This window comes from Equus caballus, chromosome 20 (assembly GCF_041296265.1).
Source record: "Equus caballus isolate H_3958 breed thoroughbred chromosome 20, TB-T2T, whole genome shotgun sequence".
NCBI classification, from domain to species: Eukaryota; Metazoa; Chordata; class Mammalia; order Perissodactyla; family Equidae; genus Equus; species Equus caballus.
The window spans coordinates 27,562,846-27,588,493 of NC_091703.1; the positions used below are offsets into that span (position 1 = coordinate 27,562,846).

Below are 25,648 nucleotides of genomic sequence, written 5' to 3' on the forward strand. Positions count from 1 at the left end.
GAGGATGGAATAAGTTGATGCGGTAGATACTGAGTATATGGCTTTAGCCAGGGAGGTGGTCTCTGTAGCACAGTGACATTTGATTTGGGGAACAAGTGCCAAGAATTAGACATCTTACTAAATCTAGGTCAAGATTAGAAGAGATGTTATTCAGGAGCTGGCAGCTGAAAAAGGGCCTCTGTAGACAGCTGGCAAACTAACCCACACAGAGCCCAGTTGCCCACAGTAGAACCAAAATGTAAGAAACTTTTTTATCTCATTTCCAGACCATGCACCAGTGGCCTAAGCATATGTTGGGGTTGCTGAAGGACCACCCATTCACAGACTCTCCAAGAGCATCATCCGTAGGACTCTTTGCATCTGAAAGAGTTTTAGCTCAGGTTGAAGGAAAGGAAATTCTTTGTGAAGAGTGAAATGCAAGGACTGTTCCACAGCTCAGCATGGCAGAAGCATAACCCTCTGTCTCTTCCTTCCATGTTTTTGGGCTTTATCAGGTTCTGCTCACAAATGGGGATGAAATACATATTCAAAATTATCTGGTGGGATTTTTTCCCAATATTTAGTCAGATTTTATTGGCCTCTTCAAAGAGGAAAAATTCTATCTTGGGTTCTATGTGTGGAAATTATGCACCACATGGTTGTTGCATAATTTTGCAGGCACCTCTGAAGGTTTTGATCAGCATTGTCATTGCAGGCACTGTGAAAGTTGGGTCCCAGCAGATGGATAAAGAATATCCTGAAGGAAGAACTTCGCAAAGATCTTACTTTTATTCTTCTTTCATGAGTTTTCTTTAAGAACTCCCCTTGTTTCACAATATTCCTTTTATGACAGTCTGGGTCTTTTTGATCTCCTTCTAGACTCCTGCTTCTCTGAGATGTCAGATTCACAAATTGTCTTGTACATCTTGTCTCTCTAGGTGTCTCCCACCAGCCTTCCTTGTTTATTCGCTGGCTCAATTACAAAGCAGTGGAGAGGGCTTTTTTTACACCAAAGTCTCTCTGTTCAGAAAACAGGGTGGGTGGTCCACCCTCCCACTAGCTATTAACTGTGAATCTTGAGTGAAAATGCCCAGCACAGTCCCATAGAGATGATGCTTACTCTCTCCACAGCATTTTCCAGGTCTTCCTTCCTTATCCATAGCCCACAGACAGAGAGTATTGGCCAAAGAGAGAGCCTGAGCTGACTTGTGTGTAAAATAAAAAAGAACCAGAAATATACAATTGCCATTTTTTAAAGAGGTCCAATATTTCCTCTGCTGAGTTCAGGAGAGAAGCTCTAAGAATTTCAGGTGCCTCTCAAGAAGAAATGAAGGAGCAAAACTGGAGAAAACAGGTGTCTTTTCCACTAGTTCGGATTGCAAAGAAGGCATCTTAACATTTGACCTAATTGCTAAGCTCTAACCCTCTTTTCGACCTGTGGTCATTCTAAACATGTATCCTAATCAATTGTGTGGGTCTAACCATGTGCCACAGGGTTACTTCACTGCTACGGAAGATAGCATCTTCTGATCTGACTGAGAGCAGAGTATGTTAAACATGAACTCAGCAAAATTACAGTGAAAACCTACTGTTTCTGTCAGGGTGTGGGGAAAGGTAGACGGATATGATATCATCCTGGGAAAGATCTAGCTCTGAGATGGTTTCACTATTTGAATTGCCAGGAGGCAAGTGAAAGTCCTAGCTGAGTAGGGTTCCAAGTTGGAATTTTGAGACTCTTCCACAGGTTGTGTATCTCACCATAAAAACAAGGTTGAGATTTTTACCTGATTTTGAAAATATGGGCACCTAGGATAACCAGGGTGGGCAGCTGTCTGGGCCTCACATCTGCACCATCATCCCCTCCCAGTGTGGCCCAGGTGCCTGGGTACAACTTGGTCTCTCCTCTAATTTTCCAGAGAAAGGAAGCATTGGCGTACGAAGGCACTAGGATCTTTGGACGAGAATAAGGTAGGGTTAGGAGGAGGAAGAATTTTTAAGAGAACATTGGAAAGTGGAAATCAGGGCTTTTACTCAGCATTTAATTTTAAAGAAATTAAGGAATGGTCAGGAAAGATCAACAACAAAAACACTGATGGTCTAGGGGTCAGAATCCCTTCTCAGTCTAACTATCTGACAAAAAATTTGAGATTCTGAGTCAGAAATAATGAGAGAAGGCTTTTGTCCATCATGAAAGACACAATAACTCTCTTTTCTTCCTTCTTTTTTGAGGTCAATAGACAACAACTCTGGTGCATTTGCCTTTCAAATCGTGGACATGAAACCAAGTTGTTTCTCTCTACAACGGACATTCTGGTCAGATTCACTGCTTAACCGTTTTGACCTCTTGAGCACTCCCCTGTGTGCCGAGACTCTGCTGTGTGCTCAGATTATGCTCTTCCGCAGGAGGGGTTCCTGCTTTCCCCAGAGAACTTTCAGTTTTTCAAGCTTGCTTAGGGTTCTTTTCTTACCCAGGTACTAAGTGAAAGCTTAGAGGGAAGCCTATTTCTTCCTAGAAGAGAACCCTGGTGGATTCTCCCCTCAATCTGTAAATCCATTCTTCATGCTTCTAATAAGCATCTATGAGACAAACTGGGTGTGAGGGGTCAGTATTCCACATGGAAAAGACAGCCAGAACAGTAGCTAAAGCTTACTACTCTGTTCCCGTTACTCTGACTCTGCTCTAGGTGCTGAGAATACACCTAGAGAATCCCTCCCTTCTCATTTTCCCCATGAAGATACATGTGAAGGATTTGTCAGGTATCACTGTTCATGCAACTAAGCCCACTTGCCTTATGTGCAGTTTCCTTGATGGGTAACCTCCAGTTTCCTCGATAGGAAAAATTTACTCTAGAGACAGTGTTAGAAATCGTCTGGGCACAAGGATCTCAGCAAGCGAAAAGGAAAGACTATTAGGTATCTTCAAGGCAACAACTTTCCTGAGTCCTCCCCTGAAAGCTGAACTTGCCACCTCCACAATCCAGATCCCCTTAACTGCCTAAGGATTACCCCACAGAAAACATTATCACCCACATTATTATGCATTTTTTCTTATTTGTTTCTCTCACTCCTTTCAACTGGGATGTAATTGCATGAGGAAGGGAATTTTGGTGTATTCTTCATGCTTGAATTACTGCACCCAGAACACTCCATTAATAAGATATATACACAAGGAATATTTGTTGGATGATCAAAGGAAACAATGATTTCACACTTCCTCCATCCCTTTACTGTGGCTGGGCAAGCTTCAGAGAACAAAGTTGGAAGAGAAATTTCTCCTGATTCTTCCATCTGATGGAGAGGAAGAGTAAAAATATGATATAGCTTGTAGTTTCTGACAAATGTAAATTTCTTTTCCATTCATTTCATTCAAAGCATCGGGAAGCCCAACAAAATACAAACCAGATTTCACCATCCTCAGCAAATATTGCATTCAAATTTTTATCTGGCACATTTATTAATTTACTTTGTGTTTCCTGTTTTAGTGCACTTCACCTACCCTTTCTTTTTACTAAGATAACACTATGCCAGGCCAATATGAAAACACGGAAGAAAAGAACTGCCCTCTCTGAGGCTTGAACTCAGGACCTTCAGATTATGAGACTGACGCGCTGCCTACTGCGCTAAGAGGGCAAGCAGTTGCCTTTTCACTCTTTAGAGGAACATGTGAAATATTATTTTCCAAGTACCCACACTTTATCAATTCTCAGCTTTTAAAGTAAACAATCAATACTACTTGAAAATAATTCCATATAAGCTGCGGATGCACATGAAGAATTTTATCCCCAAGTCCACGCCTTTTCTGTATCCACTCAAGGACAGGACCACCTGGGCTGCGGGACTAGGGACAATAATGCTTGCCCTTTTGGCTCTTGTGTTCTAACGATGTATTTTTTTCTCCTCGCAACAAAGATTTCAGTCGATCTTACAGTTTCCGTAGTCTCTTTTGTTAAAAAGAAACATGGGAAGCGACCAGTTAATATGTATTAGTTCACTGACTTACTGACCGCCTGAAGGAATGAATGAATGGGCGATTAAACAGTCCTCAAATTTGTCCACAGGCCATACTTCTGTCTTACTCTATATCTCTATTTGCATCTACAGGACTGGAGACATTTTCCCTACAAGATCACAAACTGGGGACTGCTGGTGGCACAGCGATTAAGTTCGCGGGCTCCAGTTGGGTGGCCCGGGGTAGCCCAGTTAGGATCACAGGCACCGACATCCACACCGCTTATCAAGGCATGCTGTGCCAGGCGTCCCACATATAAAGTAGAGGAAGATGGGCACAGATGTTAGCTCAGGGCTAATCTTCCTCAAAATTAAAAAAATAAAAACAAAAACCCACAAACTGAACTTAATAAAAGTCTCCGTAGATTTTTTTAGCCTTATGTGCCATTAATTATACGAAGTGAATTGTGGAATTATTTCATATACTCCAACCTTTGAATTTTGGCAACAAAACTATATATCATAATCTACACTTTCCAGTATAATGGAGAGTCAGATATGTTAAGTGATTTTCCTAAGGTCCCAGAGCTGCTGGGTAGCAAAGCCTGGATTGAGAACCAGATTTTTCGATTCCAAAACACGAGCTCTTTCCCTGCTCTAGCTCATGATCTCTCTGCCTTTTCTTCTCCATAGTAGCGCACTCGGCTGTATAGCAAATATCTAATTTCCAACCTCTTCTGTGTCCATCTTTTGAGCTTTGACTTCCAAGCCAGCCTTGACTTATTCTCCTTCAAACACCACATCCATGACTTGCCAAATACTGAACAAGGTTCTTGTGCAACTCTTGCAAATCTCTCATTTCCTTTCCCTTCATTTGATACGTACTCATTGGAGAGCTTCTCTGTGCCAGGCACTGCAGTAGGCTCAGGTGATTCAGAAGCAATCTGATGGCCCCAGACCTCAAGAGATGGAAGGATAAATATGGACAAGGGACCATCCCCTCCAGATACACCTCTTTCAGTCTCCCTGGCATTCACCCCTAAATACCTCCTTCTAAAACATCAGTTTCATCCATGTCGCTCTTCTGCACTTTAACCATTCTTGATTTCTTAGTTTTGATAGGATCTCCTTTTCTTGAAATCTTTGGCCCTTCTTTTTAACTACACCGTGATTTTGCTCCACAAGGTCAATTAGAGCCATGGATGCGTGGTGGTGTTTAGTTCTTCAATGTGTTTTCCCAGTTGTTATCTGCTAGATCTATCAATTAATGAGAGAAGTGTTAACATATGCACCCGTAATTGTGTATTTTTCTGTTTTTATTTTCAGACTCATCATCTTTTTAAAAAGAGTTTTGAGGCTCCACATCCAGAGACATACATATTTAGTACAGTTATTTCTTTGGTGAGCTGATACCTCATAATTAGATACCATCTCTCTTTGTACATGGAAGTTTTATTTGCTTTGAAATTTATTTTGTCTGATATTAATATGTCCACTTGAGCTTTTTTTCATTAACGCTTGTGTGGTGTATCTTTTCTCATTCTTTCATTTCAATTTTATGTAACTTTTAATCCCTCATATAACTATATTTGAAGTCAGTTATTTTTAATATATTCCGCCAATTTCTGATGATTAATTGATGTGTTTAGATTATTTACATTTAATATTATTATTGATAAGTTTGCATATAGATTTACTATCTAACAATTTATTAATAGTTTGTTCTCTTTAGTTTTCATTCCTCATTTTTCTCTTCCTATGTTTTTTGGCTTATTTAAACATTGTTAGTAGGTTGTCTGATGATTACTATATACATACTTAACCTTTCACAGCATACTTAGAATCAATAAATTACCATTCATGTTTAATATAGAAACCTCATCACCATTTAGTCCCTGTATGTTATGTGTACAGTACTTCTAGATACAATGAAATTCCATCAGACAATGTCACAACTTTCACTTTCAATCATCAAACATACTTTACAGAGAGAAGACCAGTAGTCCATCATATTCCCAGATATTGCCCATCTCTCCTATTGTTCCTTTGTTCATGGTATTCTAAATTTCCTTCTGGTATCATTTTTCCTGTCTAAACACCAGACTAACTCTTTTCTAGCACTTCTACTAGCAATGTATTCTCTCAGTTACCTTTAAATGAGAACGTATTTCTTTCACTCTTGTCTGAAGCATATTTTACTATACTTAGCATTCTGGGTTAACAGGTGTTTCTTTCAGCATTTAATAAATGTTGTAATTTCTTTATGGCTCCCGGGGATTCTGACGAGAAATTCACAATCATTCAGATTGTAGTTTTCCTTTCATTTTCCTTTGATTGTTTTCAAGAATTTTCTTTTTCTTTTGCTTCCAGCAATCGAATTGTGATATGCCTGAGTGTGGATTTATTTGGGTTTATCCTGCTTGAGGATTGCTGAGATTCTTGAATCTGGTTTATATCTTTGTCAAATTTGGAAAGGTTTCAGCCATTAATAATTCAAATGTTTGCTTTTTTTCTTTTTCAAGGGTCTCTTTCTCCTCTTCTTTGGGTCTCCAACGATGTGACTATAAGATGTTTGTTATTTTCATATTTGTCTCTGAGGCTCTGTCCATCTTTTAAAATACGCTTTCCCTCTATCATTTAGATTGGGTAGTTAGTATTGTTCTATCCTCACATTTACTAACTTTTGCTCAGTCATCTCTTTCTGCTATTGAGGCAATCCTGTGGTGTTGTTTATAATTTGGGTTAATACATTTTTCAGTTCTGAAGCTTCAATTTGGATTTGTAGCTTTCCATTATTTGCTAAGACTTTCTCACATTCCATTCATATAAAGAGTTCATGCCCCTAATCCTTGGAGCATTTAATGATTGCAGTTTTAAAGTATTTGTCAGATGATTACAACATCTGTGTCATCTCACTATTGGTATCTGTTGATTCTCTTTTCCAAGTGAATTAAGGTTTTCTCGGTATTTCACATGCTGAATAATTTTGGATAATACCCTGGCTGTCTTTGTTTTATGTTATAAGACTTTGTGTCATTCAAATCATATGGAGAATATTGCCATTTTTGTTTTTGCAGACACTTGACTGCCTTGTGTTCAAGTTTTAAATACTGACCAGCCTTCTTTCTATGGTTTCAAAGTCCCTTGCATTTTCAAAGCCTTTACAATATTTTTTGGGATCTCTAGAGTGTGTGCAATCCAGCGTTGAGTGTGGACTTGGGCAGTGGGCTAACACTTACTTCACTTTCCAAAGTCTATGGTATGTTGTTTAGTGTCAGAGCCACTTCTTCACAATTCGCAGGTCTTTGCAGGAGTTCACAAACAACCTTATATATTTGCTTTCCACAGTGTCTTTTCCAATATATTCTTGTTATCTGGGTCTCAGAGTTTCAACCCTTGAAACTGACAAGACAGCTGGGGCTTTATTTACCCTACTCTGTCCTGCACTTCTCAGGACTGTGTCACATTTCTGCCGAACTTCAGGAGAAAGAGAGAGAAAAAGAGCAATGGAGTATGTTCCTTGGAATCACATCTTCGCTGAAGAAACATAAAACAAGTTAAAAATTGAGAGTAGAGATCCATACTGAAGGCCAGTAAGTGCCAGAGCAACCCTAGGTCATAAAGCAGAGAAGCGTCCAATTTCCTACTGCGTTCAAACTATCTAATATTTTGTCGTTTCTTTCACTAGTTTGGAAGATTTGTCACCTGGAGATCCGAGATGAAGAAAATAACAGAGTTTGGAGAATGTGGGCATCGATCCCACCACCTCTCACATGCTAAGCGAGCGCTCTACCACCTGAGCTAATTCCCCAGGACCCGATAACAGTGCTCGTCCCTCCTCTTTTTCAGTACACTAGTCTCCACTTCTTTATTCACGCTTTTTGGCTGCCCAAAGTACAGGCAATGTCAAGGCCATTAACGGGAGACCGGGACTGTACTACTGGAGCACCTTCTCAAAGATGACTTGGGGTAAGAGCGGCTGCCTATTTCTCTGCGAGGGAAAGGGGGAGAAAGCCACCGTAGGAAAACTAGCGCCTCCACCATTTCCCATTTCAAATCTTCTGGGACAGAAGAGAACACAGCCCAGCTGGGAGGACTCATCCAGAACGGGCACTCTAAAGTAGTACAGCTATCTCCGGACGATTACGTGTTTTTGAAGACGAAAACCGAAAAACAACGACACAACTGGGATTATCACTTGTTCTTTTTACGTGGGGCCTCCTGGAAGAAAGCGGCGGGCGACTTCTCTTGAATTTCGGGAGGCCTAAGAAAACACTCCGTGTTTCTGCTCAGTTTCAAACCCGGCACCTCTCGGAGTTAGAGGAGTATGATGACCTCTGTCTACACTACTGAAACGCACGCTATGGCTCACCTCTGGAGATGAAGTCTCCATTCTTGCTAAGGAGCGTCCTTTAGCGATTCCGTATCAACACCATATAAGAACAGCAAAAAATACAAAATATTACAGACAAGAACCATAGGAAATAAGAGGCGAGATCGTATCAGTCTGAAGGAATAAAAAATGGACTTTGAGGGGTGCAGATGAGAACTGACCATGGGACGGAATGAACATAGGATCTAGGAATTCCTGTGTTAAGAAATATACCTGTTTAATTGGGGTGGGTGGAGGTGCGTGTGTGTGCACGTGCATACATGTGTGCGTGTGAAATAGACATAGAGGAAAATAGTAATTGAAAAGCCTGGACACGTGGAGATATGTTGGGGAGAATATTGTGGAGGATTAAAAAACCTTTGAAAAAATTTCAGCAAATGGCTTACATAATCAAAATACAATTTTAGGAAAGAGTTTTGATTTTGAATGCCAAAGAGTTTGGACATGAGTAAACTAGAATTGGAGAGAAAGGAAAAGAAGTTATAAAGATATCAAAGGATTGATGTTTATCCTGTTAGCTCCTGAGATCAGCAGTAGCATGATTCTTTCTGCATCTCCAGCGCCCAGTACACTGCCTGGCACAGGATACATCTTTCATAAACATCATAGGATGGATAAAGGAACAGGTGAATGAGAAGAGAGAGAAAGATTCTGGACAGGTTGTGCAAGAAAGATATACACATACATCAAGACACTGAGTGTAGAGATTTGAGGAGAAAAATGAGTGCAAGGCACTTAGAAGTCTTAAACCTGGGTCACAGACACAGAAGAGATTTTTGAATTAATATCTGATGTAGGGAAGAATAAATTCAGTCACTTATAAGTAGTTTTTATATGAATGAATGAGTGAATAAAGGAATAAACTGGCAAGGAGAAAAACAGATGGTGAGACTATGAACTTGGTTAAAGGAAAAGCTCATATTTTTAATTTAGAAAAAATTAACCTTTGTGTATCTGGTTTTGCTCCTTACAGCCTATGACCTGAGAAAAATGTCTCAGCTCCTCTGAGCTTCAGTTTCATCAGTAAAATGGGAAAGACGATGTTTAGGTTAGCTGCAAGCTCTGGACAAGCTAATCTTCAGAAATCCATTTCTGGGGGTCATTTTGTTAACATGTAAATAAGAAATGAAGTGGTACGTCATCTCCTTTCCACTCCCTAAGAGAAAATCAAAGAGGCAAAGTTGGAATCCTACAACCCAGAATCAGGTATGTCACCATTTTGTCACTGGTCTCACAAATAATAAACTGTTTTCAAGGATACTTTATCCTGAAAGGATTACTGCCTTGTCTACACTGTTACCATTCTGGATGTGACTACTGTCTCGTCTTCCTCTCTTTAGCTTCTGCGCTCAAAGAATTAGAGCTTTCTGCTCTGCCTAGTGTAAGAATCCTCACAAGCATCATTAGTCAAATCCTCCAGCCCTCTGCTTCCTGGCACTCTTCTGAAGAAGCAGAAGATAAGAGACCATTTTAGGGCTTCACCATTAAAAAACAGAAAGAAACTGGAAATTAAGGATCCATGCAGAAGAAAATGGTTAAAATAAAATGTATGCAAAAGGAACCAGTCTTTTAATTCTGTTCTACTTTCCACCCAATGTTCAAATGACTATCAGCTGTTCCTGGATTACAAAGGAAGTCTTAAACATTTGTGGCCCTTACAATTTTATTTCTCATTCTCTGATTATAAAATAGAAAATTTTGTTTGCGAAAAATAAAAATTCTGCATTATAAATAAATTGCTATTCATCAGTAAAAATCAAAACATTGGATGAGGCACAAAGAAAGTGAAAAATAAATTAGCAGATGAAGAGATTAATATTGTGCAAGTGTGAGAGAATGGTTTATAGAACTACTCATTTGGATTTGATCTGCCTATTCCTTATCCTAAACTATTACCTGCCTTTCAAGTTAGAAACCATATTTTATGGCTTAACGCTAGGCAGTGAAGATACAGTGAGGTCAAAAGAGTGATTTGAGCATAAAGAATCTCATATTCTAGAGGAGAGATAGAAAATTTAGAAGGAGAAACTCCATAAGACACTTTCTAAAGCACATAGTGTTTGTGAAGAGGATGGAATAAATTGATGTGATAGACACTGAGTATATGGCTTTAGCTAGGGAGGTGGTTTCTGTAGCTAAGCGATATTTGATTTGGGGACTAAATGCCAAGAATTAGACATCTTACTAAACGTGAGTCAAGATTAGAAGAAATATTATTCAGGTGCTGGCAGCTGAAAAAAGGGCCTCTGTAGACAGCTGGAAAACTAGCCAACACACAGCTCAGTTACCAGATATCCAATGCGAATCCAAAATGTAAGAAGTTTTTACATCTCATTTACAGACCATGTACTACTGGCCTAACCTAATGTTAAGTTTGCCCCTGAACAACCATCCATACACAGAGTCTCCAATAGCATCATCCACAGGACTCTGAGTTTTAGCTCAGGTTGAAGGAGAGCAAAATCTTTCAGTGAAGAGTGAAATGCAAGGATTGTTCCACAGCTCAGCATGGCAGACTCATGACCTCTTTCTCTTCCCTTCATGTTTTTAGGCCTCATCAGGTTCTGATTGCAAATGGGGATGAAATACCTTTCTAACATTAACTACTGGGATTTTTTCCAAAATTTTTTCAGATTTCAGCTGCCTCTGCAAAGAGGAAAAATTCTATCTTGGGGTCTATGTGTGGAAATTAAGCACCACATGGCTGTTTCATAATTTTGCAGACATCTCTGAAGGTTTTGATCAGCACTGTCATCACAGGCACTTTGATGATTGAGTACCAGCAAGGGGATGAAGAATCTCCTTAAGGAACATTGATGCAAAAATCCTCAACAAAATACTACCAAACAGAATTCACCAGCACGTTAAAAGGATTACACACCATGACCAAATGGGATTTATTCCTGAAATGCAAGAATGGTTCAACATATGAAAATTGATCAATGTAATATGCCACATCAACAGAAGAAGGAAAGAAAACATGATTATCTCAATTGATGCAGAAAAGAATTTGACAAAATTCAACACCCTTTCATGATAAAAAACACTCAATAAACTAGGAATAGAGGGAAGCTACCTCCACATAATAAAAGCCATATATGAAAAACCCACAGCATGCATCATACTCACTGGTGAAACACTGAAAGTATTTTCTCTAAGATCAGGGAACAAGGCAAGGATGCCTGTTTTCACTACTTCTATGCAACATACTACTGGAAGTTCCAGCCAGAGCAGTTAGGCAAGAACAAGAAATAAAAAGCAGTCAAATCAGAAAGGAAGAGGTAAAATTATCTCTATTTGCAGATGATACAATCTTATATGTAGAAAATCCTGAAGACTCCACAAAAACAAGGTGTTAGAACTAATAAATGAATTCAGTGAAGCAGCCGGATACAAAGTCAACAAGTAAAAATTAGTTGCATTTCTATATATCAACAATGAACAATCTGAAAACGAAATTACAAAACATTTTCATTCATAATAGCACCAAAAAAGTTAAAATATTTAGGAATTAACCAAGAAAGTGAAAGACTTGTACAATGAAAACTACGGAAAATTGTCAAAAGAAATTAAGGAAGACATAAATAAGTAGAAACACATCCCATGTTCATGGACTGTAATCTTAATACTATTAAAAATGTGGATACTATCCAAAGCAATCTACAGATTCAGTTCAATCCCTATCAAAATATCAATTTTTTTCAGAAATAGAAAAATCCATCCTAAAATTCATATGATATCTCAAGGGACTCTGAATAGTCAAACAATGTTGATAAAGAAGAACAAAACTGGAAGACACTTCCAAAACTTATCTCAAAGCTACCATAATCAAAATAGTGTGGTATTGGCATAAACGCAGACATAGACAAATGGAATAGAATAGACAGCCCAGAAATAAACCCTATAGCATATATGGTCAAATGACCTTTTGACAAGGATCCCAAGACCATTCAATAGGGAAAGGACAGTCTTTTCAACAAATGATGCTGGGAAAACTGGATATCCACATGCAAAAAAATAAATAAATAAAGTTAGAACCTTACCTAACACTGTATACAAAAATTAATTCAAAACAGATCAAGGACTTAAATGTAAGAACTAAGCAGTAAAACTCTTAGAAGAAAACACAGGACAAACTTCATGACATTTGATTTGGCAATGACTTCTTGGATATGACACCAAAGACACGGGTAACAAAAGAAAAGCTAGACAAACTGCACTTCATGAAAATTTAAAACTTTCTGTGCATCAAAAGATACTATCAACGCAGTAAAAAGGCAACCCACAGAATGGAAGAAAGTATTTGCAAATCATATATCTGATAAGGAATTAATATCCAGAATACATACATACATACATACATATATATATATACATATATATATAACTCCTGAAGCTCAACAATGAAAAAACCCAATTCAAATATAACAGAGGACTTGAATAGACAATTCTCCAGAGAAGACATACAAATGGCCACTAAGCCCACAAAAAGATGTTCAATGTCACTAACCATTAGGAAAATGCAAATCAACTCTACAATAAGATACTGCCTCACACCCACTAGGACGGCTACTATAAAAAAACACAAAATAGCAAGTGTTGACAAGGACGTATGGAAATGGAACCCTCTTGCAGTGTTGGTAGAAATGTAAAATGGTAGAGCTGGTGTGGAAAACAGCATAGCACTTTTTCAAAAAATTAAAAATAGAATTACTATATGATCCAGCAGTTCCACTTCTGGCTACATACCCAAAAGAAATGAAAGCAGAGTCTAAAGGAAATATTTGTACACCCATGTTCACAGTGGTGTTATTCACAATAGCAAAAACACGGAAGCATCCCAAGTGTCCATCAATGGATGAATGGATAAGCAAAATGTAGTACATACGTATGATGGAATATTATTCAGCCTTAAAAGGAAGGAAATTCTGCAATATGCTAGAACATGGATGAAACGTGAGGGCATTACACTAAATGAAATAAGCCAGTTACAAAAAGACAAATACTGGATGATCCCACTTATCTAAGTACTCCAGAAAGTATAATGGTGGTTGTCAAGGATCAGGGAGAGGGGAGAAAGGGCAGGTTATTGTTTAATGGGTATAGAGTTTCAGTTTTATAAGATGAAAAGAATTATGGAGTTGGATGATAGTCATGGTTGCACAACTATGTGATGTATTTAATACCACTAAAGTGTGCACTTAAACATAGTTAAGGTAGCAAATTTTATGTTAAGTGCATTTTATACCAATTAACAAAAAACAAGCAGAAGAAATCTGAGTCAGGCATTTGGGAGCTAAGGAAAGAATATCTGCGGACAGTTGGAAAAGGAGCTCAGTTACTGGAGAGTCACAACAGAATCAAAATGTGAGAAATTTTTCATCCTATTTCAAGTCCATGCACCACTGACCTAAGTATACATTGAGTTGCTGAAGGACTACCCCATTCTCACAGTCTCCAAGAGCATCATTCATAGGATCCTTGGTGACTGAGGGGTTTTAGCTCAAGTGGAAGGAGAAGAAAGACAGTCAGTGATGGGTAAAATGCAAGGATTGTCCCATTGCTCAGCACAGCTTAATCATGACCCTCCTTTTCTTCCTTTCACTGTTTTGAGCATTGTCTGGTTCTGATCAATGATGAAGATGGAATACGTCTCCAGCATTACCTGCTGTTCAGTCCTTCAATATCCTAGCTGATTTTTTTGTCTACTAGATTCATCAATTATTGAGACGGAACTGTGAAAATCTGTAGCTATAATTGTGAATTTGTCTATTTCTCTTTTCAATTTTATCAGCTTTTGCTTCATGAACTTTAAAGCTCTGTGGCCAGAGGCATACAACTTTTAGACTGATATGTCTTCTTGGTCAATTGACACTTTATAATTGCATAACATCTCTCATCACCTCTGGCAAATTTCTTTGCTTTGAAGTCTGCTTTGGCTGACACCAGTATACTCACTTAAGCTTGCTTTTGATAAGTAATTGCATGGTGTGTCTTTTCCTATTCTCTTATTTTTAACCTACTTATATCATTATATTTGAAGTGAGTTTCTTATGGTCAACATACAGTTGGTCATTGTTTATATTTAATTCATTCTGACAGTGTAACTTTTAATTGTTGTTTAGACTTTAAGGTAATTATTGATATTTTTGAGTGTAAGTCTACCATTTCATAATTTGTTTCCTATTTGTTTCCTCTATTTTCATTCTTCTATTCCCACTTCCTGACTTCTTTTGGCTTATTTAGATTTTTTTAGTATTCTACATTAATTTATGTATTGTGTTTTTTTTTTAAAGATTGGCATCTGAGTTAACAACTGTTGCCAATCTTCTTTTTGCTTTTTTTTTTTCCTCCTTCTCCCCAAAGCCCCCTAGTACATAGTTGTATATTCTAGTTGTGAGTGCCTCTGGTTGTGCTATGTGGGACTCCGCCTCAGCATGGCCTGATGAGTGGTGCCACATCCACGCTGGGGATCTGAACTGGTGAAATCTCGGGCCACCGAAGCGGAGCCCGTGAACTTAACCACTGGGCCACTGGGAGGCCCCTGTATTGTGTTTTTTTTATTATATTTATGTGTACAATTTTTATTAGTACTTGCTCTGAGATTTCCATAAAAATACTTAAATTTTCACAGTACATTTAGAATAAATATTTTATAATTCAAGTGGAATGTAGAAACCTAATCACCATTTAGGCCCCCTTTACTCTAATCCCTTTATTTTATGTATATAAAATTTCTACATACAATGAAAATCTATCAGACAATATTACCACTTCTGATTTCAATCATCAAACATAGTTTAAAGAAGTCGTGACAAGTAAGTCTATTTTATTTATCCAGATATTTATCATTTCTGTTGTTTTTTCATTCCTGACATTCCAAGTTTCCTTCTAGTATTACTTCCCTTCTGTGTAAATAATTTCCACTAGTCATTCTCACTTTACTTCAAATGGAAGTGTATTTATTTGAACTTCATGTCTAAAGCATATTTTTGCTGTAGATAGAATTCTGGGTTGACACTTCTTTTCTTTCAGCACTTAAAAATGTTATTCCATTTCTTCTGGTCTCCATGGTTTCTGATGAGAAACAAACATTCAAATCATTGTTCCCCTACTCTGGCTGTTTTCAACATTTTTTCTTTTTCTTTAATAGTTTGATTTTAGAATTTCACATGTGGACTTCTTTGAGTTTATTCTGCTTAAGTTTGCTGAAATTCTGGAATCTGTAGGATTCTGTCTTTTGCCAAATTTGGGAAGTTTATAGCTAAGTCTTCAAATAATTTTTTACCTTACTTTCCTCTCTTCTTCTGGTACTCCAAAGATGTGAATATTACATCTTTAACTCCTTTCATTTTGTTTCCTGAGGCTCTATTCACTTTTAAAAACACTTTTTCTTTCTATTGTTCTGATTGGGCTATTACTATAGTTTTCTCTTCAAGTTCACTGGCTATTTCCTCTGTCTTTTCTATTCTGGTATTGAGCCCATCCAGTGAGAATTTCATTGTTGATGTTTATGCAATAAATGCTGGTCACCTATTCCCCTGCGAGAGAAAGGAGGAGAAAAGGTAACGGGGGAGAAATTCTCCAGGAGAAAGCTCTGGTGCCGCCAAAACTTCATGTTGCACATTTCTGAAGAAAAGAGAGCATTTCCCAGCTGGGAAGCATTCACTCGGAACGTCCCGGCTAATAATGTGGCATAGCGATACCAGGATGATTATCTTGCTCTTAAGAGAGGTGGGACTATCTCTTGCTCCTTGCAGGTTCGCTCACTTAGAGCAGGCGATGGGAACAGTCATCTGGGTTGTGGAGGGCAAAAGTTATCCGCTGTTTCCGCTTGGTTTCGAACCAAGGACCTCTTGCGTGTTAGGCAAGCATGATGACCACTACACTACGGAAACCGTTTGACCCACACTCTTTTTCTGATTTCTAAGATACACGTTCAATCCCTGTTAATGTGTGTCATGTAGCGGTCATAACCCACACTATATGAGAGAACAGCAAAAAACACAAATGTCTTTTACAAAAAGGGGGTTAAGGTTCAAGACTATATCAGAGAGAAGGAAGAAAAAATGAAACTTGAGGAATGAAGAGGAGGAGAGAATACAGTGTGAACAGAGCAGGCATGGTTGTAGGAATTCCTTTTGGGCGGAGGGATACCTGTTTAATGTATTTGAATTAAAAATGAAAGGGCACGCGAAACTGTCAGGAGCTGTTTAGGTGATATGGCAGAGAGGACACACTTTGACCAAGAGAGGCAGCGAGAGCTAAGTCAGCGTTCTCTCCTCTTTCGTGCTATCCTTTCCCTTACTTGTGGTAGCAATCTCCGCTTTCCAGATGGCAACCACAGAGCTTTTCACCCAGGACAGCAAGTTCAGATCTAAACAACAGACACTGAATCTTTTTGTTTTCTCTTTATGGGTACACACGGGGCGAAGATGGAATCGACTTTACTTAACACCCCACACTAAGGGCCACATTATCCTACAAGGCCACAACACAGCCGGGATGAAAGGAGCCGCTCTTTCCTGCTCCTTCTTTTCTCTTTTCTGTCGCCAAAATTCTCTCAGCCGCCTCCCGCGATCTTTCAGCGTCAGTCTCAGTTGACTAGGATAGAAAAACTCTCCCATTTACTCCTCCAGGATTCCGCCCTCTTTTCTTCTGCTGCCAGCAGACCCGCCCGGTTCTGCGTCCGCGTCCATCACGAGGAGTCTCTCCCTCCGTGAGGACGAGCGCTCAGGGCAGTAACCGCAGGGACTTGTCCCCTTTGAGCCGCGGACCCAGGGTGTGGGGAGGTTTGCGCAGCGGTGGGTTGAACTTCTGCGGATACCTGCAGGGACGACCCAGCCAGTTAAATTCTGTGCTGCTACCTCCTACCAGCTGATCTCAACCCCATCCACTGGTAACTTGATAGAAGATCCGGATCGTCCCCTTTACTCTGTGAAGGTCTCATCGCTTACGAGTTGCTTCTCCTCACTCGTGGCTGTTTTTTACACCTGACTGGTGATCCCCGTGCGTTCTGCCCTCCCCACTTAAGCTTCTCTCTCCTTTGGTTATGAAACAGCTGTAGCTTGTTTCGGTGTGAATTTGGACAGCTCAACATTGGGGGAAATTAAGCAGGATTCTCTGATGATTATGTTAATTCGAGAGAGAGCATTAACAAAGAGTCGAGTGTTCTCAGACGGGAGACTTTTTCATGCAAAATGGGCTAGTATAGAAGATATTGTCAGACTTGTGCCAGGTTCTTGTCTTATTCTTTTGTAAATCTTTTCCAGCCTCTCTCAACTTCCCTCAATCCTTCTCAGATGTGTCGTGATTGAACAAGTTTTATGAGGATCTCCTTAAAATAAAAGCTTCTGAAGAATTTTTTTGATACATGTGGATTTTAAACAGCACAGCACACGACCTCATCTCCTCAGAAAACTAAAAGTGACCTCGAGCCAGCCAGGAGTCGAACCTGGAATCTTCTGATCCGTAGTCAGACGCGTTATCCATTGCGCCACTGGCCCCACTCATGTTAGCATTTTTTGAACCATTGTTAATTAGCCTTTGTGAGATTCTTGCATTTTTATACCATAGAATTTCTGGATGTTGTTGACGTGCCCTCGACATCTTTCCCATTTGTCCGCTCTCCAGTTTCCCAGTTGAGAGAATGTAAAGATTCGAGGTCTACCCTGAAGCCTCCTTAGTTCAATATCCTGCTGGCCTCAGATCCTCGACCTTGTGGGGAGGGACCTGGAAGCAGCAAATGATGGAGTTTTTAGGGCATCGCTGTTGCAGAATGGAAGGCAACCGAGAATCAGGGACCAGGATGAACAAACGGAATAACAGAAACACATGCAAACCCAATTGCACTATTAATTCTTCCTCAGTTTGGGTTGTGTTCTTTCTTGTACTCTTAGAGTGCGGAGCACATCCCTCAATTGTGGCATTTATCACACTGTGTTATAAACAGCTGTTTGCTCAGCGGCATTTCCCACTCAATTGTATCTTTCTTGAGGGGTGCACCCTCAGTGTCTACAATAAATAATTTCGCATTAAAAGTCTGCATACATGAATGAAGTGAGAAAAATGCCTGCAAGCATCAGGAAAAAAGTTTAACTTGTGGTATAGGTAGGCATCACGAGTCTGTGATTCCATGCTATCCCAATTCAGATGTTTGAGTGGGAGGTGAGTGGAGTGCTATATACAGCAGTGGTATTCTAGCTTCCTGAATATACCTTTTAGGCTCACAGTAGTTTATGTGCTCAGGGTTTAGGGCTGGGCATGTGCGCATTAATTCTAAAGCTAGTGACAGTCAGACAGTAGGGCTGGGCTGGAATAGTGGCTGAGAAGTAGGCCTCCTAAATGAAGAGAATGTCTAGGCTGCTGAGATTAAAAAAAAAAAGATTAATGAACCAAGTGCACACTAGACATTTTCATTATTTGTTTTTCATAATGGTCGTGATCAGGAGGATTTAGAACACAATGCTTACAAAACTTGTAAGATATCTAGCCCAAAGATCCCTCCCCAGTAACAGGAAACTTTCAGCAATAGCTCCACAACAATTGAAACAACAACACTCAACTGGCTTAAACAAAGTTAATTTATTATCACACATAAGAAGTGCAGATGGTAGGGAGGCAACATGCCTGGTTAATTCAGTAGCTCCATGATGTCATCAGGACCCAGATATTTTGAATCTTGGCACTCTGTCATTCTCAGCATATGGATGTCATACTCCAGCTGTTTCCCCTGTAGAACCTAAAACTCTCACAATCTCAAGATAAAGCCCAGAAGGAAAACAAACAGACCTTTTTCTTGTATCTCTTGTTGAGGATGACTTCTATATGCTCTCCAGTAGATTTCCCCTCACAATGGCTAGAATTGTATCACATACTATCACTTAATCCAACTACTGCCAAGAGAGGGACCACTTTGATTAATTAGATCAATCAGAATTCTGCCTCTGGAGCTGAGAAGGGGGTCCACCTCTTCCAAATCCCAAGACAGTATAGAGAAGGTTATGTGAATGCAATCATTTTTTCTGTTGAAAAGGAGGAATGGGGGCAGTGGTGTTGGTGACTAGTGCTGGGACAGACAAATAGTACTGGCTGCAACACCCTACTCCATCCCCATATTTGAAATAAAATGAAATAAGTATGTTTATTAGCATTTTTGAGAGCTGAGAGCTCTATTACTTACATTAACCCACATTAGACCATAGCTAGATTTCCAGATCTAGCCATCATAGATGTAATTTGACTACAGTTTGTATTCAGTACTTGTATACAAGCACACTACTTGTACATCACATTAATTGTACACGATTACATATTGACTTAGAATTCAGAATTTTATGTATTTGGCCATTAATAACGCCATACACCAGAGATCTTTATGACTGTATAGTAAAGTGACACTACAGTTTCTGAGTCTGAAGTGTCAGAAGTTGACATGTGCATCACAGTGCAGAGATCTGAAGCTCAACCTGAAATAGCTGCCTCCATCTACCTCTCCAGGACAGGAGAGGAGTTAAATTCCTAACTCTGGAGATCAGCAATTTATGCTACCTAAATTTGCCTATGAAATATATAAGTCTCATTGATTCCCAGTCTTATATTTGTAGTTTCTTTAATAAGAGCTATTTTTAATTTGTTTCATCATCATGATCTGTTCATCTCCAGCATCACTACAGTTTAACACTTTGTCTTAACTTTTACTCTCTATTGTTATCATTGTTCATGTAGAAGAAACTTGAAATGGAAAGAAAGAGCAGGCTTAGAGAGCAACCCACGTTAAAAACTTGACTCTGCCTTTTACTAGCTATGTGAATTTAGACAAATCATTTAATTTCAATCACTCCATTACCTTATCTGCAAAATGGGGATGATACTTATGCTGCAGGTTCGTTGTGAGATTAAATGGCATAATGCAGGTAGAATCTTGGCAGATATTTAGACAGTCATTGAAGCATAGCCATCATTGACAACAGTGTCCAACTCCTTCCCAATCTTCTAAAGCTTAACTCCAATAACTCAAAAGGCATTTATTGAATATCCATTTACCAAGTAAAATGTGAAATCTTAAGGATTCCAAGATAAAGCTGAATCCTCATTCCTCAAGGAACTAATATCCAGTCAGAAAGACAAATATAAACTCATAATTACAATAAAACAGGAGAAGTGCTATCCCAGAAATAAAGAAGAAAATGCACTAGCAACACAGAAGTAGAGCAATAAACTCTGGAGGGGAAGTCAGGGGAAGTTCTCCATGACATCACATTTGAACTTAATCTTTTTTATTTTCCCTGAGGAAGATTAGCCCTGAGCTAACATCTGCCAATCCTCCTCTTTTTTCTGAGGAAGACTGGTCCTTAGCTAACATCCGTGCCCATCTTCCTCTACTGAGCTTAATCTTTAAGGAAAAACAAATTTGCCCTAGTGAATAAGAAAATAAAGGGCCAGAGGGTTCAGGATATTCAAGACTAAAGTTACAAAAGATGCATGCTGGGCCGGCCAAGTGATGCAGCAGTTAAGTGCCCATGTTCCCGCTTCGGTGGCCTGGGGTTCACCGGTTTGGATCCCGGGTGTGGACATGGCACCACTTGGCAAGCCATGCTGTGGTAGGTATCCCACATATAAACTACAGGAAGGTGGGCATGGATGTTAGCTTAGGGCCAGTCTTCCTCAGAAAAAAGAGGAGGATTGGCAGCAGATGTTAACTCAGGGCTAATCTTCCTCAAAAAAAAAAAAAAAAGATGCAAGGCGTATTTTAAGGAAAGCAATTCTATATGGCAGAGCTACAGCTTCAACTGGCATGGAGAAGACGAACTGGAGGAGCAGGAAAAGTGGCTAGAAAGGCAGGTTGAAGGGGCACACCACGGGCTTCTAATACTGGCAATATTATTTTTTTCTATATCTGGTGATTCCCTTCTTATCCTTCCAACTGTATATATACATTTTAATACTTTTTTGCATGTATGACATGCATCACAATAAAAAAATTAAAACATTTTGAAAGATAGGTTGTGCCAACTTGTAAATAACTTTATTTCTCAAGATAAGGGACTTATCCTGTAGGCAAGAAAAAGGGAAAATAGGTTTTTAAGAAGAACATTCTCAGTTCTGTGTTTTAGGAAGATTGAATCTAGCCGGGCAGCACTGTAGAGCTAGACTGCAGTGGGGGAGAAGCCACATTTAGAGACCGCATAGTCTGGGCAGGGATGGCAAAGGCCTGGTCTGGCCCAAGGCGGGTGAGGAGGGCTCAGAGAGCGGAACAGAGGTCTGGCTAAGGTGGAAAGGACAGGCTTTGATGATTCATTGGAAGTGATGAGCAAGGGGAATTTGGGACGGTGATTACATTTATGAATCAGGAAATTCCATTAACTTTCATTGAGTAGTAAAAAAATAGTAAGCTGAAGGAAATGAGCTCCATGTCTACTCCCCAAAGTTTTTTTGTCCTGATTCTACCAGAATTTCCTTTGAGTCTATGAGCTACGCCTGCATCTTCTTGATAAATTCACCCTTTTGTTGATGTTTAAGGTAGTTTGGATAAGGTTTTGTTACCTTATGTTACCAATAAAGAGTCCTGAATAATACAGTAGTGATACCACACATGAAATTCCCAGAGGACAGTGAATTTTTATCAAAACTCAGGCTTGGTAGGTAGAGAAAGAGCTTTGCTACTGTTTGAAAGCTACTGCCAGGTGACCAGGAATACCAGTGAGAGGGTGGAGTGGGCCTAGGGAATCTTCAAGGTGAGAAGATTTTCATTCCAAGTCCCAAGAGCCAAAGCACACTCATGCCTCCCCACGCCCCAACTGTGTCTTCTCTTTGTGAAAAACCTAAGTTCCTGGAATCCTAATCCACGTCTGATGAATGATTAGTAACAGGCCAACTCTTTCCAATCTTACACAGTAATTAAACAAGATTGTGTGTGTAGCCGTGAAGTCTTGAATTATGGGCTAGACATGATGTCTCTATTAAAGTTAGTCTTCTCACCACCAGTGAGGTTAGGCTAGCCATCTCTATCTGGTTTCCTCTATGTGACTGTCACTGTTTCCACTGGTCACTGATACTTGCGTAGGTTTCACACGGATTGGTTGCAGTAAAACACACCGAAGCCAACAATGATGGGAGCTGAAGAAGCAGAGAATTCCTGAGGAAAGAATGATGTTGTTGAAGATGAAAATGATTACAGCACTTGATATTTGTTAAGAAATTCACAGTTTTTAAACAGGCTTAACAAACAAGAATATGGTCTAGGAACGTAGAGTGCAGATTACTCTGTCAATTCCATTTCTTTACTCCACCCAGCCCTCACCCTACTACAATCTATCTTACAAATTCTCTCTTATCTCTAAGACATGGTTCTTACAGAATGTACAGGAGAAATGTATTCTATGTCTTCTTTGAAGGCAAAATTCTAACATTGTAGAGTAGAAGCAGCTGCAATGAGCAAATGAGACGTCATTGCACCACATCCATGCCCAGAAACTAGAAACTAACAGTACTCAAAGGAAATAGTTGAAACTCATAGATATGGTTGTTCTGGATTCAGGACCTATCCTAAGAACTCACAAGGCTCCAAGAACACTCACCAGATATGAAAAATAGTGTGGCGCTGAATAAAAGGATGAAAGTTGGGTAGAGAAAGGTGATTTTCGCTTCCTTGTCTAAGTTAGTTAGTTTCAAAATATCCAGAGAGTGCAGCAGTAATGCAAGGCACACGCAGATACCTGTTACTCAGGAAAAAAAGGGCAACAACCCATCTTGTTAGCTCAGTCTATGGCCTTAGGGCTAATTCCTAAGAACTTAAACTGTCATTTTAGCTCCCCCTACTCTATTCTTTTCCTTTTATTTTCATTGGATTATCTTTTTTTTTCCTTAGCAGTCCCTGAATAGTTTCTAACAGGCTATGCCCAAAGGAACATCACCCCAGCCCAGAACCAGAACAATTGAGGGAATCCTCTTTCTCCCATCTCTTACCTATGATCAAGAAGGTGATTGTGAAGACAAAGTACTGTTCCCAGGAATCCGGAAGGGAATGAGGGAAGGCCAGGAGTATAAAGCTCAGGAAGAAGGAGAGAAGAAGGGCGCTGATCATGAAAATTTGGCCAAATATGAAGTAGTCTGAATTAGGGAGGGAGAGGGGAGAAAGGCCAGCAGCTCCCTCTAGGGCCCCCTTCCTTCCTGGGGCTGAATCCCTAGAATACTAAAGAAGCAGTGCAGAGACTTTAAGGTAGGAACCAATGGCAGCTGGTGGGAAGTTAGGGTTAGAGGGAAAAGCAAGTTGCAGAAAGATCTAGAATAGTGATTCTAGCTGGGCTGGTATCCCTAGGGAAGCCTGATCCCCTGGCTTATTCTGAAATGAGTCTCTGTTACTGGCAGGAGTGTTATTGCCTCCTTCAGGTGTGCTGGGGCAGAACAAAGGGCTGACAATTCCTAGAAGGGACAGGGTTGGAGTAGGGCCCTCCCTTTCAAGGTCAGGACTTACTTGATCTTGATAGAGGCGTCCAACATGTGACCTCACCTTTGCAGATTGCGAAGAGAGCACTGAACAGGACTTTGGAACTGCCTGGGATTTCTATCTTTACCCAGGTGGAAAGGCTGAAGGCCCACCATAGAAGGGCAGAACCGGTGAAAGTGCAGATGAGGATAAGAATGCGATATAGTCTAAATATCCCACATTTTCTACAAAAGGGTGTTGACTGCAGAAAAAAAAAAAAGAAGGTAAATGAGTTAGATTTCCTCAGTTCCTTTGGGATGTCTCCCCATTCTTAAATACCCAGACAAGTCCAAACTCCTTGCCTTTTCTCATACTCAGCTTGCAAGGGTCTCCCTCCTCCTCCTCCCCTAACCAAATCCTCTCCAGGCCACAGACTAACCCTGTGTCCCTCACCCACAAGGACTGAGATCTTTCTCCTTGATCTTTACATTTTATCTGAACCACTTGCACACAATCATCCACATCCTTGTACTGTTATTATGCTTTTCCTGGAAGTCTGGGCATATTGTCTCACTACCTAGATTAGAAGTCCCTGGAGGAAAATAGCCCTGACATAATCTCCTATCACTTTTAGCATAGTGCTTTATATGTAGGAGGATTTCATTGACTGTTAACAGAAAGGAAAAAAAACATAGCATATACCAAATACATTCCTTGGTGATGTCAAGAGAAGTGAAAGTTTTTTCTGACGCTCTGTAGTGTCAACATTCCCTCTCATCGTCACTCCCCTGGAATCACAGCCCTTTTTTTCCTTCTCTTACTGTTAATGATCCCCATTTACCTTTTCTCTTATTTCTTTTAACTCTTCTGTTTCAGCTTTCATCTCCTGATTACACTCTGTTTTCTATAGCGCCTTTTTACATTGAGGTCCATTCTAGCCTTCTCCTCAAGAGTAGAATCTTGTAGTCTCCTCCTGTGTCCTCATTGGCTGGAACATTTAGTGATATCATAAGTGTGAGAACTCTAGCTCCCAACAAAAACATGAGATCCTACCTTACTACCCCTACTTTTTAAAAACATGACATCTCCCATACCCTTTCACCCAGCAAAGTTTTTGTTTTCCTTGGCACATGTGTGCCTCAAAGTTATGGCTTATGCCCTTAGCTCTGAATTCTAATACTAAATAGATAGGAGTACTGTATTCCTGTACAAGATTGAAGGACACTTGAGAGAGAATACAGGATAATCAGGGAAATAACTGGGAAGATGTAAGTGGAAACCAGTTTTGTGTTAAGGGTATAGTGGATCATACTACAGATCCTTCAACAGAATGATGTTAATACATGTAATGCCTTCTGACCCCAACCTTATTGTCTATCACACTGCTTGGCCAATGGTGGATATTCTGCATGTTTGTTAATGGAGAATTAACAAATAAATAAATAAATGAAAATAATGAGATGAAAAAGCAGGGGGTTGCTAAGGACCTCTATTTAGAAGTTTCTTAAATGTAAGCTCTGGAATGCAGGGATTATCTTTGTCTATTGTATTCACTTACATATTCTGAGCACCTAAAATATTGTCTGACACAAGGCAGGTACCAAACAAATATTTGTGGAGTAAATGACTGACTGATCCAGGAAGAAAAGGCTCATCCTTAGGACGGAGGGTTGACAAATCTGTCAGTTTCCCTCAAGTGACCATTTCTGTATGCTATGTACTATACCAACATATTTCTAGGACTAACTAGGATGTTAGAGTGTGCAACAATAATACATTTCCAGCTTAGCATTATAGGTTTATGTGTCAATCAGTTGTACTTTTAAAAGAGGGCAGTATGATAATGTCATTGGCTAGCATAAATAGCACTGAGGGAAGGGGCACCTGGGATGTGTATGCAA

General features: G+C 39.6%; 1 protein-coding gene and 4 non-coding genes across 7 annotated transcripts; all 5 read right to left on the minus strand.

Annotated features, from left to right (window-relative positions):
* Nucleotides 1-3,536: 3,536 nt before the first annotated feature.
* Nucleotides 3,537-3,609, minus strand: TRNAM-CAU (transfer RNA methionine (anticodon CAU)). Its single transcript has one exon. It is a non-coding gene; the product is annotated as a tRNA-Met (tRNA).
* Nucleotides 3,610-7,665: 4,056 nt separating this feature from the next.
* TRNAA-AGC (transfer RNA alanine (anticodon AGC)) lies at nucleotides 7,666-7,738 on the minus strand. Its single transcript has one exon. It is a non-coding gene; the product is annotated as a tRNA-Ala (tRNA).
* An 8,407-nt stretch (nucleotides 7,739-16,145) lies between these two features.
* On the minus strand, nucleotides 16,146-16,218 carry TRNAV-AAC (transfer RNA valine (anticodon AAC)). The gene has a single exon. It is a non-coding gene; the product is annotated as a tRNA-Val (tRNA).
* Nucleotides 16,219-17,753: 1,535 nt separating this feature from the next.
* Nucleotides 17,754-17,826, minus strand: TRNAR-ACG (transfer RNA arginine (anticodon ACG)). Its single transcript has one exon. It is a non-coding gene; the product is annotated as a tRNA-Arg (tRNA).
* A 4,094-nt stretch (nucleotides 17,827-21,920) lies between these two features.
* Nucleotides 21,921-24,742, minus strand: LOC106782246 (transmembrane protein 225B). Of its 3 annotated transcripts, none has more exons than XR_001379182.3 (5): nucleotides 24,589-24,742; nucleotides 23,796-24,009; nucleotides 23,288-23,513; nucleotides 22,900-23,037; nucleotides 21,921-22,457 (listed from the first exon to the last, which is right to left on the minus strand). XR_001379182.3 is itself a non-coding variant. In XM_014734282.3 (5 exons), the coding sequence occupies exons 1-5, from the start codon at nucleotides 24,628-24,630 to the stop codon at nucleotides 22,327-22,329; spliced, it is 669 nt and encodes a 222-aa protein (XP_014589768.1). In that variant the 5' UTR covers nucleotides 24,631-24,724; the 3' UTR covers nucleotides 21,921-22,326. The 3 variants fall into 3 exon arrangements, 2 of the variants coding, with proteins under 2 accessions (XP_014589768.1, XP_070101155.1); XM_014734282.3 differs by having other exon boundaries at nucleotides 23,288-23,431; nucleotides 24,589-24,724; XM_070245054.1 differs by lacking the exon at nucleotides 22,900-23,037 and having other exon boundaries at nucleotides 22,185-22,457; nucleotides 23,288-23,431; nucleotides 24,589-24,724.
* Between the last annotated feature and the right edge of the window lie 906 nt (nucleotides 24,743-25,648).

What these genes read in the sequence shown, in the direction of transcription:
- LOC106782246 (XM_014734282.3), bottom strand. Translation starts at nt 24,630, where the DNA reads ATGAAAGCTGAAACAGAAGAGTTAAAAGAAATAAGAGAAAAG. An exon ending in TAAAAGAAATAAGAGAAAAG is followed by an intron (nt 24,010 to 24,588) that starts GTAAATGGGGAT and finishes TTTTTTCTGCAG; the next exon opens with TCAACACCCTTTTGTAGAAA. An exon ending in CACACTATTTTTCATATCTG is followed by an intron (nt 22,458 to 22,899) that starts GTGAGTGTTCTT and finishes TTCTTTCCTCAG; the next exon opens with GAATTCTCTGCTTCTTCAGC.